At 46.0% G+C, this 15,183-nt stretch overlaps 1 protein-coding gene across 1 annotated transcript in view; it reads right to left on the bottom strand.

The window, feature by feature from the left end:
- The window catches only part of LOC140727199 (NXPE family member 3-like), a 29,121-nt gene extending 23,961 nt beyond the window's left edge, over nucleotides 1-5,160 (bottom strand). Inside the window, 5 exon segments of the mRNA XM_073044467.1 lie at nucleotides 1,016-1,089; nucleotides 3,151-3,327; nucleotides 3,329-3,783; nucleotides 3,785-3,925; nucleotides 5,098-5,160. Coding sequence (XP_072900568.1) covers nucleotides 1,016-1,089; nucleotides 3,151-3,327; nucleotides 3,329-3,783; nucleotides 3,785-3,925; nucleotides 5,098-5,160 — 910 coding nt within the window.
- Between the last annotated feature and the right edge of the window lie 10,023 nt (nucleotides 5,161-15,183).

Below are 15,183 nucleotides of genomic sequence, written 5' to 3'. Positions count from 1 at the left end.
TGAAGAGCTGGGAAGTTGATTGGTGAACGAGATAAAGGGCTCTGATAGGAGACTATAGAAGACTATGGAAGAAAGGTAAGGGGGAGGAGCATCAGAAGGAAATGATGAGCAGGTAAGGAGATAAGGTGAGAAGGTGAGAAATGGAAACAGAAGATGGGAATGGTGAAGGGGGAGCAATTACCAGAAATTCGAGACCTCGATCTTTATACCATCAAGTTGGGGGCTACCTGGAAGGAATATAAGCAATGGCAACATGTGGGGAATGAAATGAAATTATTTAGATGGAATAACATAGAAAGTAAACAAGCTCCTAAAAATTGTGCTTGATATGTCAATGTAGTAAAAAAAAATGACATGAATTTCAAATGCATCTTTCATGTTCACTTCAGTGTCTCTCAGAGCAATCTAAAGCCAATGTAGGGACTTTAAAAAGGGTGCAATCACCATTGTAAAATGAGAAATTTTGGAGTTAATTTGGCAAAGACCAACAAATGTACTCTAATAATGACCAGACAATCTGTCAGAGTAATGCTGGCTGAAAGTGTCTGAACAACCATTCCCCTCCTCTTCATTGAACATATGCTTTGGGATGCCAAAATTGCCTGAGGAGATAGAGCCAGCCCCAGTTTAATGCATAGCGTCTGCAAAAGTGCAGTATTCCTTCATACTTCATAGAGAGCATAGATATCCAGACAACTTATTTAAATTAAAAATTAGGATCAGGATAACATGTGGAACTTCAAGCACTTGAGAATTTTCCACATTAAGAAAAGCAAATTCATCAACACAATCCTATTTTTATTGACCAACCAAGTAAATTCATGTTGCAACAAACAAAATACAGTATTTGTTTCTAATATGTTCCTAAAATTAATAAAAATCAATGTAAGGTATTAAATTCAGTTTAGGATATAAGAGAATCTTCAGCATGGAAGAACTACTCCCAACATTACTAACATAATTCCTCGTACACAAATCTCTAATTTGTTAAGTCAGTATATTAGTATTATCTTACCTGAATAAGGTGAAGGCTTTACAATTACATAATCTTGATCTTTGGGTAATATTGGCCTCTTGATATTTTTCTGACTGAAAACATATTATTATTTCTTAATCTACTGCACCCATGAAATGTGACATATAAATGTTTAATTTTGTAGGAAGCATAGAGATAAAAGAGGATAGTTTATCATTTGAGCATATTGTTACCTAAAGACAGAGCCAGCAACAACTGATTGTTAATTCAAGGGGGTGGGTGAAAGCCAGAAGTTGTGGTACCAATGACATAACTAAGAAAAGGGATAAGGTCCTGAAGAAATAATATGAGGAGCTAAGGAAGAACTTGAAAAGCAGGACCTCAAGGATGACAATCTCCAGATTGCTGCCTCTGCCATGTGTCAGTGAGGGTAAAAGTAGGATGATTTGGCAAATAAATATGTGGCTGAAGAACTAGTGTAGGGAACAGGGTTTCAGACTTGTGGATCATGGGTTCTCTTCAGGCGAAGGTATGAGCTGTATGAAAAGGAAAGGTTACTTCTGAACTCGAGGAGGACCAATATCCTTGCAGACAGGTTTGCTAGAGCAGTTGGAGAGGGTTGAAACGAGTTTGGTAGGGGGATGGGAAACTGAATGATAAGTTAGAGGATGGGGCAGTTGTTGTAAAGGTAGATTCAGTGTGCAGAGTGATTGTGAGGAAGGATAGGCAGATAGGAAGGTATTAATGCAGTCTGTTGGATGGATTGAAATGTGTCTATTTTAGTGACAGAAATACGAGGAACAAGGGTAATGAACTTAGAGCATGGATTAATACATGGGGCTACAATGTTAAGGCCATTACAGAGACTTGGCTGTCAAAAGGTCAGAAATGGCTACTGAATGTTCTGGAAATTAGCTGTTTCAAAAGGGAGGAAGGTAAAAGAGATGGGGAATGGCATTGCTAATCAAGGATAGTTTCAAAGCTGCAGAAAGGGAGGATGTCCACTGAGTCAGTGTGGGTGGAAGTAAAGAATATGAAGGGAGCAATCACTCTACTAGGAGCATTCATAGGCCGTCCAATAACACTAGAGACACTAAGTCCAGATCAGGAGAGAGATTTTTGAAAATTGCAAAAGTAACATGGTTGTTGTCATGGGTGATTTCAACTTTCCTAATATTAATTGACAGCACCTTAGTGTTTAGATAAGGTGGAATTTGTTAGATGCATCCAGAAAGGACTGCTTGCATATTATATATACAGGCTGATAGAGGAGGCCATACTAGATTTGGTCGGGTGGGAGATCTCTCAGTGGAAAAGCAATTCAGAGTCAGTGACCACAACTTCATGAGCTTTACCGAGGCATTGGACAGGGATATAAAGTCCTGATAAATGGTCTCAGCCTGAAATGATGATTGTTTACTCCACTCCATAGACGCTGCCTGACCTGCTGTGTTCTCCCAGAATTCTGTGCGTGTTACCCTGGATTTCCAGCATCTGCAGAATCACATGTATGTGATTTACTACACTGTCAGTTTTTTATTCTGTGAATCGTCAATAGTGATCAAAGGGGTCATGGGTACTTCTGCTAAGACACATCTATTTATGAATAACCTAACCACCAATGCCCAAAGGCTGGCAATGGAACCAAGTCTTGCTCGGGTTTCAGACTACAGGAATCTTGCAACAGGTCAGATTTCACTAGGCTCCAATAGAAATTGGTTTTTACAGACCATCTACAACATTTCGTGGTAGGCAGATTGTCGTGATCTGAGTGTGATTATGCCCACTACCACCACAGTTTTGGAGGTTTCCCACATTAAAGTGCTTATACTTCCAGATCAACAATAATCTCCCATCCTCAGAAGGGATAAAAGAAAGCAAAAACTAAACAGCTGGAGGATGTGGGCATGCCAAGCAGCATTTGTGGAGGCAGAGGGCTGGTTAGCATTTCAGGCCGAGACCCTTCATCAGCAGTGACAGTTCAATATCTCTGCAGCACCTGCCACCCTTTGTATTCCTTAAGCTGAATGAGAATTTCAGCCAGATGCGTGGTTTCAGCTTACAGAGATGAATCACATTGCTCTTTTAAAGAAATTAATTTGATTAGTTTATGAAACAAGTTTATAGATGTGAAGAAAATGAATGCTTGTATCTAATGAGAATGATTTCCATACCTTTGAAAATAATGCAATTCTTCTCCAATTAAGAGGTTCTTCAAATAACCTCCCATCGCATGGTTGACACGAGATGAGCAGGGAAGCTTCTCTGGTCTGTAACAGAACCAGGGCTCCCCAGTCCTGAGATCAGTAAAGTTACAGAGTGGTTTAGTTTGCGACAAACAGAAATTACAGAGTGATCTGCAAGGTATTCCCCGATTTGAAAGTGCTTTTAAAATACACTCTGTCTGGGTTTTCCTTCCGTATTCTTTTAAGGGCTTGAACCCCTTCACTGGGATGAACCAAAGAAACAGACACGTGGACTTCTCCTGGCCAGAATAAGGTAAAATTGATGTGATAAGTTCCATTTTGATGATCTATAACCGTTCCTGCTGAATCGGCTTTCAACTCTGGAGTGTGGATCCAGGCTTGGAGATAGTCACCCCCGTATTGCTTCGGATTTCCTTCAAAATCGTACATACGCACCATCACCTGTAACTGATCTCCAACATAGAAAGTCCTTCCAGAATTTAAAATAACAAAATATGCATGTGATGGGTCACTGCTTTTCTGAAAAGGCACATTAGGTCTGGGAGGCTTTGGCCATTCAATCATTTTGATCAGAGCCGCACCCTCTGATCTTTCTTCAGGGGGTGAAGCTGTGATTCTGATAGCCACATTTTAAAAGTCTGTCAGTCCAAGATGACGGAGTTTCTTCCTTTAGCTGCTCTGCTGTGTGATTAAACTTTGGATTTGGATATTTCTTCCATGTTCCATCTGTTTCATCTCCAAACTGTAGAATGGAATATTTCAGTAAAATAACTATATTTGTACATAAGGTTCATCTTCTTAACTTACCAAATTGAAGCCCAGAAAATGCAGGGATTTTAATACCCTAAGGGAGTTGTTCAGAATCTTGCCAGACGGGAAGGTAGAAGGTCAGAAATGAAGGAAAGAACTGAACTTTGAAAGTTATCTCAGAGTATAGATGTAACATCATATTACAGGGAAGAGATGTAGATGGACAGATAGCTGTAGTAAAAATAAGATCACAGAAACAGACTCATACGGAAGGAAGCAAGCACTTTGTCTCAGATACATCAATTCAGCCTAGATACCCTTTCTCCTATCACAAACAAGAGAAAATCTGCAGATGCTGGAAATCCAAGCAACACACAAAAACTGTTGGAGGAATGTAGCAGGCCAGGCAGTGTCTATGGAAAAGAAATACAGTTGACACATTGGGCTGACACCCAAAACCTGCTGAAGGGCCGCAGCCCGAAACGCCGACTGTATTTTATTTTCATAGATGCTGCCTGGCCTGCTGAGTTCCTCGAGCTTTTTGTGTGTGTTACCCTTTCTCTTTAAATCTATGTCCTCTATGTCTTGATTCACTAACCTAGAGTAAAAGATTATATGCATTCATCCTCTCTATGCCCTCATGACTATATATACCTCTGGAAGATCACCCCACATTCTTTTACACTTCAGAGAATAAAGTCCTAGCCTGCTCAAGCTCTCTCTATGTCAGTCACACAAATCCTGACAACATCCTTGTACATCTTCCCTGCACCCTTTCCAGATCAATACCATCTCTCCTATAGCAGGGGGACCACATTTAAAAGCATTATTCCAAATCAGAATGAAAACTATGTTTATCACTCACCTACGCTGTGAAGTTTATTTTGGGGCAGCAATACGGTACACAACTGCAATATAACATCCTGGCTTCCATACTGAATGTTCGAGCCGATGAAAGCTATTATGCTAAATGCTTTTTTTCACCATCCTGCCCACCTGAGATACTGCTTTTAGTGAATCATGTAATCCGAGGAATCTTTGTCCTACTACACTCCTGGAGGCTCTACCATTCATTGTGAGAGTCCTACCCTCCTTTGTCCTCACAAAATACAATATTTTTCACCTATCTGAACTAAACCATTTGCTATTCCCCAGACTGCTTACCCAGCTGTCCAAGATACCATCTAATTCTAGATAGCTATCTTCACTATCTATGATAACACACATTTTAGTGTCATCTGCAAACTGACTAACCAAGGCTTAGAAACATAGAAACATAGAAAACCTACAGCACAATACAGGCCCTTCGGCCCACAAAGATGTGCCGAACATGTCCTCACCTTTGAAATTACCTAGGGTTACCCATTGCCCTCTATTTTTCTAAGCTCCATGTACCTGTCCAGGAGTCTCTTAAAAGACCCTATCGTATCTACGTCCATCACTGTCGCCGGCAGCCCATTCCACGCACTCACCACTCTCTCTGTAAAAAACTTACCCCTCTGTACCTACTTCCAAGCAACTTAAAACTGTACCCTCTTGTGCTAGCCATTTCAGCCCTGGGAAAAAGCCTCTGAATATCCACATGATCAATGCCTGTCATCACCTTATACACCTCTATCTGGTCACCTTTATCCTCCGTTGCTCCAAGAAAAAATGGCCGAGTTCACTCAACCTATTCTCATAAGGCATGCTTCCCAATCCAGGCAACGTCCTTGTAAATCTTTTCTGCAACCTTTCTATAGTTTCCACATCCTTTCTATAGTGAGGCGACCAGAACTGAGCACAGTACCCCAAGTGGGGTCTGTGGTGAACTACATATACCTGTCTGGACACGCACCCCCCCTGCTGTCTGCTCCTGTGGCTCCTCCCAGAGACCCCGGTATAAAGGCGATTGGAGGCACTGCTCCTTCCTCAGTCTCCAGGATGTTGTGTGGTGGTCGCTTGCTGCTTGTGCTTTCTTCCAGCCAATAAAAGCCTACCTTAACTCACATCTCCGAGAGTTATTGATGGTGCATCAATTTTATTGGCTGGAAATTTTAAAACATGGGAAGTATTTTACGTCCGGAAAAATTGGACATTGATCCTCAAGCCCCAGAAGCAGCTCTTGCCTTTGAACTCTGGCTTGCATGCTCCCAATCATACTTGGAAGAGATTCCCATGACTGAGCCTGCTACCATGCACAAAATCCTCCTTTCCAGGGTCAGTCCGAAAGTATACTCCCTTATCAGGGACCTGCCGCCCTATCAAGGGGCACTGGACACCCTCAAAAGACAGTACCTGCGGCCAGTGAACACCGTCTATGCAAGACATCCTTTAGCGATGCAGCAGCAGTGGGCTGGAGAGTCGAGCGCCGAGTTTGTCCGGGCCCTACAGACACTCGTGCGGGCCAGCGACTGCAAGGGACTGACGGTGGAACAGCATGTGGATCTCCTGGTACGAGACGCCTTCGTTATGGGGATCAGGTCAGTGTACATGCGCCAGCGGCTGCTGGAAAACTCCGATCTTACCTTACACTCGGCGATCGAGCTGGCCAACACGTTGGAGGCTGCTCTGCACAACGCCGACGCTGTCCAGCCGCACAATCTCCCGCCGGTTCCGTGGACGCCGCAGACCCCGCCACCCACCGGCGAATCGACCTCAGCTGCTGCCACCCGCGAGTCCACGAACTCCCCGAAACTCTCCGGCGAAGCGACCACAGCTGCTGCCAGTCACAAGTCCGCGCAGTGTTACTTCTGTGGACTCGAAAAGCACCCCAGAAAACGCTGCCCGGCCCGAGAAGCTACTTGCTCCAGCTGCGGAAAGAAGGGCCATTTCGCCAAGGTCTGTAAGTCTAAACCATGAGCGGGGTCGAGCAGTACCGTGTGTGATGCATGGGGGTGGCCATCTTGGTCACCGCCATCTTGCCTGCCCGCCTCGTGCGAGGCATGGGGGCGGCCATCTTTGTCGGCGCCACCTCGCCCCACCTCCGACCCATGGGTGTTTATCGGGCACCAAGATGGCGATTCAACTCTGGCCTCCGTAACCCTCGACCAAAACGCCCCACACCAGCTTGCAAGGTCAATGATGGACATCCTGGTGGAGGGGCACAGGACTAGCTGCCTGCTTGACATGGGCAGCATTGAGAGTTTTATTCACCTGGACACGGTGCAATGCTGTGGACTCGTGACATGGCCGGTAAGCCAGAGGGTCACCATGGCTTCAGGGTTGCATTCCACTGACATCCGGGGGGGGGGGGTTGTGTAGCAACATTGGTGGTGCAGGGCACAGAATATCAGGACTTTGCTCTACTGGTCATGCCTCAACTGTGTGCACCTGTGCTATTGGGGCTCGACTTCCAGAGCCATCTCGAAAGTGTGACTATGGCATATGACGGGCCCCTCCCACCACTCACTGTCAGGAATCCTCAGTTTTGTGGGGTTTCATCATATACCCTGCTACTGACCACACACACACACCAACCCGCACATCCCACCCAGCACCATGCCGACAGCTGCGCTACCAACACCACTTGCAGCCTCTCCACCCTCAAGATCCCTCCCCCACCGCTGTTCGCCAACCTGACCCCCGACTGTAAACCTGTGACAACTAAAACCAGGAGGTACAGCGCGGGGGACAGGGCCTTCATTCAGTTGAGGTGCAGCGGCTGCTCAGGGAGGGGATCATTGAGCCAAGCACAAGTCCTTGGAGGGCCCAGGTGGTTGTTGTTCGGACCGGGCAGAAAAATGGGATGGTCGTGGACTATAGCCAGACCATCAATAGGTTCACGCAGCTTGACGCGTACCCCCTACCCCGCATCGTGGATATGGTCAACCAGATAGCTCAGTACAAGGTGTACTCGACCATAGTTCTGAAATCCGCTTACCACCGGCTCCCCATCCACCCGGAGGACCGCCCATACACAGCCTTCGAGGCGGGCGGCAGGCTCTATCACTTCCTGTGCCTCCCCTTCGGTGTCACGAATGGTGTCTCTGTCTTCCAGAGGGAAATGGACTGGATGGTGGACCAGTGCCAACTGAAGGCCACATTTCCATATCTGGATAACATCACCATCTGTGGTCATGACTGGCTGGATCACAACACCAACCTCCAATGATTTTTACAAGTGGCCAAAGCCCTGAACCTTACTTATAATAGGGACAAGTGTGTGTTCGGAACCACCCGACTCGCTATCCTTGGGTATGTCGTGGAGAACGGGGTCATTGGCCCTGATCCCGACCGTATGCGCCCCCTGTTAGAACTCCCTCTTCCCACCACCCTCAGAGCCCTCAAACGGTGCCTGGGCTTCTTTTCCTATTACGCACAATGGGTCCCTCATTACGCAGACAAGGCCCGCCCCCTGGTCAAGTCCACCACATTTCCCCTCTCTGCCGAGGCCTGCGCGGCCTTCAGCCGCATTAAAGGGGACATTGCCAAAGCAACGATGCATGTGATGGATGAGACCATTCCCTTCCAAGTAGAGAGTGACACCTCCTACTTTGTGCTGCCTGCTACCCTCAATCAGGCAGGCAGGCCAGTAGCATTCTTCTCTCATACCATTCAAGGCCCTGAAATTCGGCACTCTACGGTGGAGAAATAAGCCCAGGCCACAGTGGAAGCTATTAGGCACTGGAGGCACTATCTCGCCGGCAAAAGGTTCACCTTGCTGACCGACCAGCGCTCAGTTGCGTTCATGTTCAGCAACCAATAGTGGGGCAAAATCAAAAATGATAAAATTTTGCGGTGGAGAATAGAACTCTCCACCTATGATATCCTGTACCGGCCTGGAAGGCTCAATGAGCCCCCTGATGCCCTATCCCAGGGAGCATGTGCCAGCGCGCAGCTCGACCAGCTATACGCCCTCCATGCAGATCTTTGCCACCTGGGGGTCACCTGATTTTACCATTTTGTGAAAGCCCGGAACCTGCCTTACTCCCTTGAGGACATCAGGACGATGACCAGGGACTGCCAAGTCTGCGCTGAGTGCAAACTGCACTTCTACCGTCCTGAAAAGGTGCAACTTATCAAGGCCACCCGCCCCTTTGAGCGACTGAGTGTTGACTTTAAGGGCCCCCTTCCCTCCACCGACCGCAATGTCTACTTTCTCAACATTATCGACGAGTACTCGCGGTTCCCCTTTGTCATCCCCTGCCCCGACACCACTGCCACATCAGTCATAAAAGCCCTGCGCCAGCTCTTCACTCTGTTCGGATATCCCTGCTATATCCACAGTGATAGAGGGTCCTCGTTTATGAGTGACGAGCTGCGCCAGTACCTGCTGGCTAGGGGCATTGCTACTAGTAGGACCACGAGCTATAATCCCCGGGGAAATGGACAGGTGGAGAGGGAGAATGCCACAGTGTGGAAGGCCACACTTTTAGCCCTTAAGTCAAAGGGATTGCTGGTCTCTCGATGGCAGGAGGTCCTCCCTGAGGCACTCCACTCTATCCGCTCCCTGTTATGTACGTCCACCAATGCCACCCCTCCACGAGTGCCTATTCTCTTTTCCCAGGAAGTCTGTCACTGGGACCACCCTACCAGCTTGGCTGACATCCCCAGGGCCAGTGCTGCTCCGGAAACATGTGAGGAGCAATAAATACTCCCCGCTGGTCGAGAGAGTTCACCTATTACATGCGAACCCCCAGTATGACTACGTGGTTTTACCTGATGGGCGGGAGGACACAGTCTCTGACCGCGACCTGGCGCCCGCAGGAGCAGCAGACCACTACCCTGAACACTCCACGGTAACTATGAACCCTGTACCCACCGAGGTGTATAACCATCTGACACCGCGCACACTCAGCCCTACACAGACTCTTCATGACACTCCCATACCGGGCGCCTCGCACACGCGTGAGGGATCACTGACGCCTAGTGGGCTGACACCTCCAGTCAGGCCGGAACCAGCACAACCTCCGCCTCCGGTGCAATCACCACCGGCACCTGTGCAATCACCACCACCAGCACCTGTACAATCACCACCGGCACCTGTGCAATCACCACCGGCACCTGTACAATCACCACCACCAGCACCTGTGCAATCACCACCGGCACCTGTGCAATCACCACCACCAGCACCTGTACAATCACCACCAGCACCTGTACAATCACCACCGGCACCTGTGCAATCACCACCGGCACCTGTACAATCACCACCGGCACCTGTACAATCACCACCACCAGCACCTGTGCAATCACCACCGGCACCTGTACAATCACCACCACCAGCATCTGTGCAATCACCACCACCGGCACTTGTGCAATCACCACCGGTGCTACTTAGATCGCAGCGACAGATTCGACCACCTGATAGACTTAACCTGTAAATATACTTGTAAGAAAATTTGCCCCATGGGGACTCTCTTTTAAAACAAAGGGGGGGTGAATGTGGTGAACTACATATACCTGTCTGGACACGCCCCCCCCCCGCCCCACTGACTGCTCCTGTGGCTCCTCCCACAGACCCCGGTATAAAGGCGATTGGAGGCACTGCTTCTTCCTCAGTCTCCAGGATGTTGTGTGGTGGTCGCTTGCTGCTTGTGCTTTCTTCCAGCCAATAAAACCCTACCTTAACTCACATCTCCGAGAGTTGTTGATGGTGCATCAGGGTCTGACCAGGGTCCTATACAGCTGCAACATTACCTCTCAGCTCCTAAATTCAATTCCACAATTGATGCAGGCCAAAGCTCCGTATGCTTTCTTAACCACAGAGTCAACTTGTGCAGCAGCTTTGAGTATCCTATGGACTCGGACACCAAGATCACTCTGATCCTCCACACTGCCAAGAGTCTTACCATTAATACTATATTTTGCCATCATATTTGACCTCCTAAAATAAACCACCTCACACTTATCTGGGTTGAACTCCATCTGTCACTTCTCAGTCCTGTGTGCATCCTATTGATGTCCCGCTGTAAACTCTGACAGCCGTCCACATTAGTCACAACACCCCCAACCTTTTTGTCATCAGCAAATTTACTAACCAATCCCTCCACTTCCTCTTCCAGGTCATGTATAAAAATCACAAAGAGTAGGGGTCCCCGGACAGATCCCTGAGGCACAGCATTGGTCACTGACTTCCATGCAGAATATGTCCTGTCTACAACCACCCTTTGCCTCCTGTGGGCAAACCAGTTCTGGATCCACGAAGCAAGGTCCCCTTGGATCCCATGCCTCCTTACTTTCTCAATAAGCCTTGCATGGGGTACCTGATCAAATGCCTAGCTGAAATCCATATACACTACATCTACTGCTCTACCTTCATCAATGTGTTTAGTCACATACTCAGAAAATTCAATCAGGCTCATAAGGCACAACCTGCCTTTGACACAGCCATGCTGACTATTCCTAAGCATATTATGCCTCTCCAAACATTCATAAATCTTGCTTCTCAGGATCTTCTCCATCAACTTACCTACCACTGAGGTTTCACTGGTCTTTAATTTCCTGGGCTATCTCCACTCCCTTTCTTGAATAATGGAACAACATCTGCAACCCTCCAATCCTCTGGAACCTCTCCCATCCCCATTGATGATGCAAAGATCATCTCCAGAGGCTCAGGAATCTCCTCACTCGCCTTCTATAGTAGCCTGGGGTACATCGCATCAAGTCCCGGTGACTTATCCAACTTGATGCTTTCCAAATGCTCCAGCACATCCTCTTTCTTAATATCTACATGCTCAAGCCTTTCAGTCCACTGCAAGTCATCCCTACAATCACCAAGATCCTTTTCCTTAGTGAATACTGAAGCAAAGTATTCATTAAGTACCTCTGCTATCTCTTCTAGTCCCATACACACTTTTTCACTGTCACTCTTGATTGTCACTCCTATTCTCTCACATCTTGTCCTCTTGCTCTTCACATCCTTGTAGAATGTCTTGGGGTTTTCCTTAATCCTGTCCACCAAGGCCTTCTTATGACCCCTTCTGGCTCTCCTAATTTCTTTCTTAAGCTCCTTCCTGCTAGCCTTATAATCTTCTAGATCTCTATCATTGCCTAGTTTTTTGAACCTTTTGTAAACTCTTCTTTTCATCTTGACTAAATTTACAATAGCCTTTGTACACTACGGTTCCTGTACCCTACCATCCTTTCCCTGTCTCATTGGAACGTACCTGTGCAGAACTCCACACAAATATCCCCTGAACATTTGCCACGTTTCTTCCATATATTTCCCTGAGAACACCTGTTCCCAATTTATGCTTCCAAGTTCTTTCCTGATAGTCTCATATTGCCCTTTACTTCCAATTAAATGCTTTCTTAACTTGTCTGTTCCATCTCTTTCCAATGCTATGCTAAAGGAGATAGAATTATAATCACTATCTCTAAAATGCTCTCCCACTGAGAGATCTGACACCTGACCAGGTTCATTTCCCAATGCCAGATCAAGTACAGCCTCTCCTCTCGTAGGCTTATCTACATATTGTGTCAAGTGGGCCCAAGTGCAGAGAACATAGACAGTTGCATAACCAATTTTTAAGACATTAAGACATAGGAGCAGAATTAGGTTGTTTGGCCCATCAAGTCTGATCCGCCATTTAATCATAGCTGATCCTTTTTCTCTCCTCCTCAATGCCATTTCCCTGCCTTCTCCCCGTAACCTTTGATGCTATATCCAATCAAGAACCTATTAATCTCTGCCTTAAATACACCCAACAACCTGGCCTCCGCAGCTTCACGTGGCAACAAATTCCACAAATTCACCACCCTCTGGCCAAGAAATTTCTTTGCATTTCTGTTTTGAATGGATGTGCCTCTCTATCCTGAGGCTGTGCCCTCTTGTCCTAGACTCTCACACCAATGGAAACATCCTTTCCACATCTACTCTGTCTAGTCCTTTCAACATTTGAAAGCTTTCAATGAGATCACCCCTCATCCTTCTAAATTCCAGTGAGTACAGACCTAGAGCCATCAAACATTCCTCGTATCCTGGAATCATCCTTGTGAACCTCCTCTGGACCCTCTCCAATGCCAGCACATCTCTTTAAAGATGAGGAGCCCAAAACTGTTCACAGTACTCAAGTGAGGCCTCACCAGTGCCTTATAAAGCCTCAGCATCACATCCCTGCTCTTGTATTCTAGAGCTCTTGAAATGAATGCTAACGTTGCATTTGCCTCCCTTTCTTTCTTTTTAATATTTTTATTAAGTTTCCAATTAAGAAACATATCAATATTGATAATGGAACATAGAGATCAGGAATACATTAATAACGGTTAAGATGTAAAAACACATATTCCAAGTAGCAAATGGACTCCAACCTCCCAGTTTCCTAGTAATTAACCATGAAAAAGATAATTATAAAAAGAAAAAAAAGAGAAAGAAAAACCCCAAACTAAAAAAAAAACTAAACTAGAAAACACAAACACAGATTGGACTGCCATATTTCGTTGGTTAAAATTATAATTTGTCATTAACTCCGCTCCTCTATACAGGAACAGGACCTTAGACTTATCAGGTCTGCACTGCCTATGGGGCCGGTTAATTAATCCTCTTTTCTTGTACTCTATCCCTCTGATCTCTGTCTTACTCCTGTGTCTGTCTAAATGCCTCTTAAGCATTGTTATTGTATCTGCTTCCACTACCTCCTCTGGAAGCACATTCCAGGCAACTACCACTCTGTTTATAAAAAACCTTGCCCGCAAATCTCCTTTCAACTTTCCTACCCCTTATGTTAAAGCTTACAAATTGACATTTCCATTCTGCAGATAAAGTTCGGTGTGTCTACCTTATCTATCCTTTTTATGTTTTTCTAAAACCTTTATCAGATCACCCTTCAAAATCTGACGTTTCAGAGTAAACATTTCAAGTTTGTCCAGATAACATTGTGGTGAAATTCTTCGCCACCCTTTCCAAGTCTCCATATACTTTGTTGTCACAACCAGAAGTATTTGCAGTATTCTATTTTAAACTTTGTATCTCATTTGCATCATAAAGGCCCTTGCAATCATCTTGTAAATAAATCTCAGTGTTTGTCTATCTTACATGCCATCCCCAGAACTGGTTTGATATTATCTCTCTGCAGCTGTATGAGCATTTGGCCAACTAGCAGTGGCACCAGGGACATACTGCTAATTTCAAAAGATCGGTGACGACAGCATGACAGTGGCCAAACAAGATATTCCTAAGGTTAGTAGGATATAGCTACCCAACCGTTAAAACAACGTGGCATTTGACCAGCAAATGACTGGAAGACTCCAGATGGATGATCCTTGCTTAGAGAAAAGAAAAGGCTGAGATGGGGCCCAAGGATTCCTTGCAGGGATGAGGGGAGCATTTGTCTTCTCAAACACCTGTATGGATTGAGAACTATGATTGTTTTTCAGGAGGCTCAGCTAATCTAATTAATTAATTTTACCAATTTCGGTCAGGTGTCTAACGCAAGTCTGTACCCCAGTATGGTGTGGGAAAGTGGGTGCACCACATTTGGGATGAAGCCTATGAAGAAGTGTAGGTGGACACTACTCATCTCAGTTACATGGTACGGAACACTGAGAATTCCTGTTTCCATTTGCTGCTGAGTACCCTCGACTTGTTCAAACACAGAGCTCAGAACCGCATCTGGGGACGGTCACTCTCCATTCACATTTTGATCAACTGTTGCAAGAACACTACAATGAAAGTAACCTTTAACAAATGAGGACCCACTTCAGCTTCAGTGAGACTAGAAACACCACAGGTGAGAAAGTCAGTAGACCACGTGGTCCTGCTAGTGGCATCATAGTAGCTTGCCAACATAATGGGAGCCCACAAGCCGCACAGTAGGCCGATCTATCATCGGGCTGGGGAAGCTATGGAATGCTTCTGTACCTTTAACCAATGAACTACCAGGAGAGACATAGACCAGGTGGGCCCAAGTGCAGAGGAGAACACAGACAGTTGCATAACCGATCTTTAAGACCTTAAGGCATAGGAGCAGAATTAGGCCATTTGGCCCATCGAGTCTGATCCGCCATTTAATCATAGCTGATCCTTTTCCTCTCGTCCTCAATGCCATTTCCCTGCCTTCTCCCCATAACCTTCGATGCTATGTACAATCAAGAACCTATCAATCTCTGCCTTAAATACATGCAACAACCTGGCGTCCACAGCTGCATGTGGAAACAAATTCCACAAATTCACCACCTTCTGGCCAAAGAAATTTCTTTGCATCTCTGTTTTGAATGAATGTGCCTCTCTATCCTGAGGCTGTGTCCTCTTGTCCTAGACTCTCCCACCAATGGAAACATCCTTTCAACATTTGAAAGGTTTCAATGAGATCACCCCTCATCCTTCTAAAT

This window comes from Hemitrygon akajei, chromosome 5 (assembly GCF_048418815.1).
Source record: "Hemitrygon akajei chromosome 5, sHemAka1.3, whole genome shotgun sequence".
Classification (NCBI taxonomy): domain Eukaryota; kingdom Metazoa; phylum Chordata; class Chondrichthyes; order Myliobatiformes; family Dasyatidae; genus Hemitrygon; species Hemitrygon akajei.
Note: the sequence above shows the minus strand (reverse complement) of the source record. Positions and strands in the feature narration are given on the sequence as shown.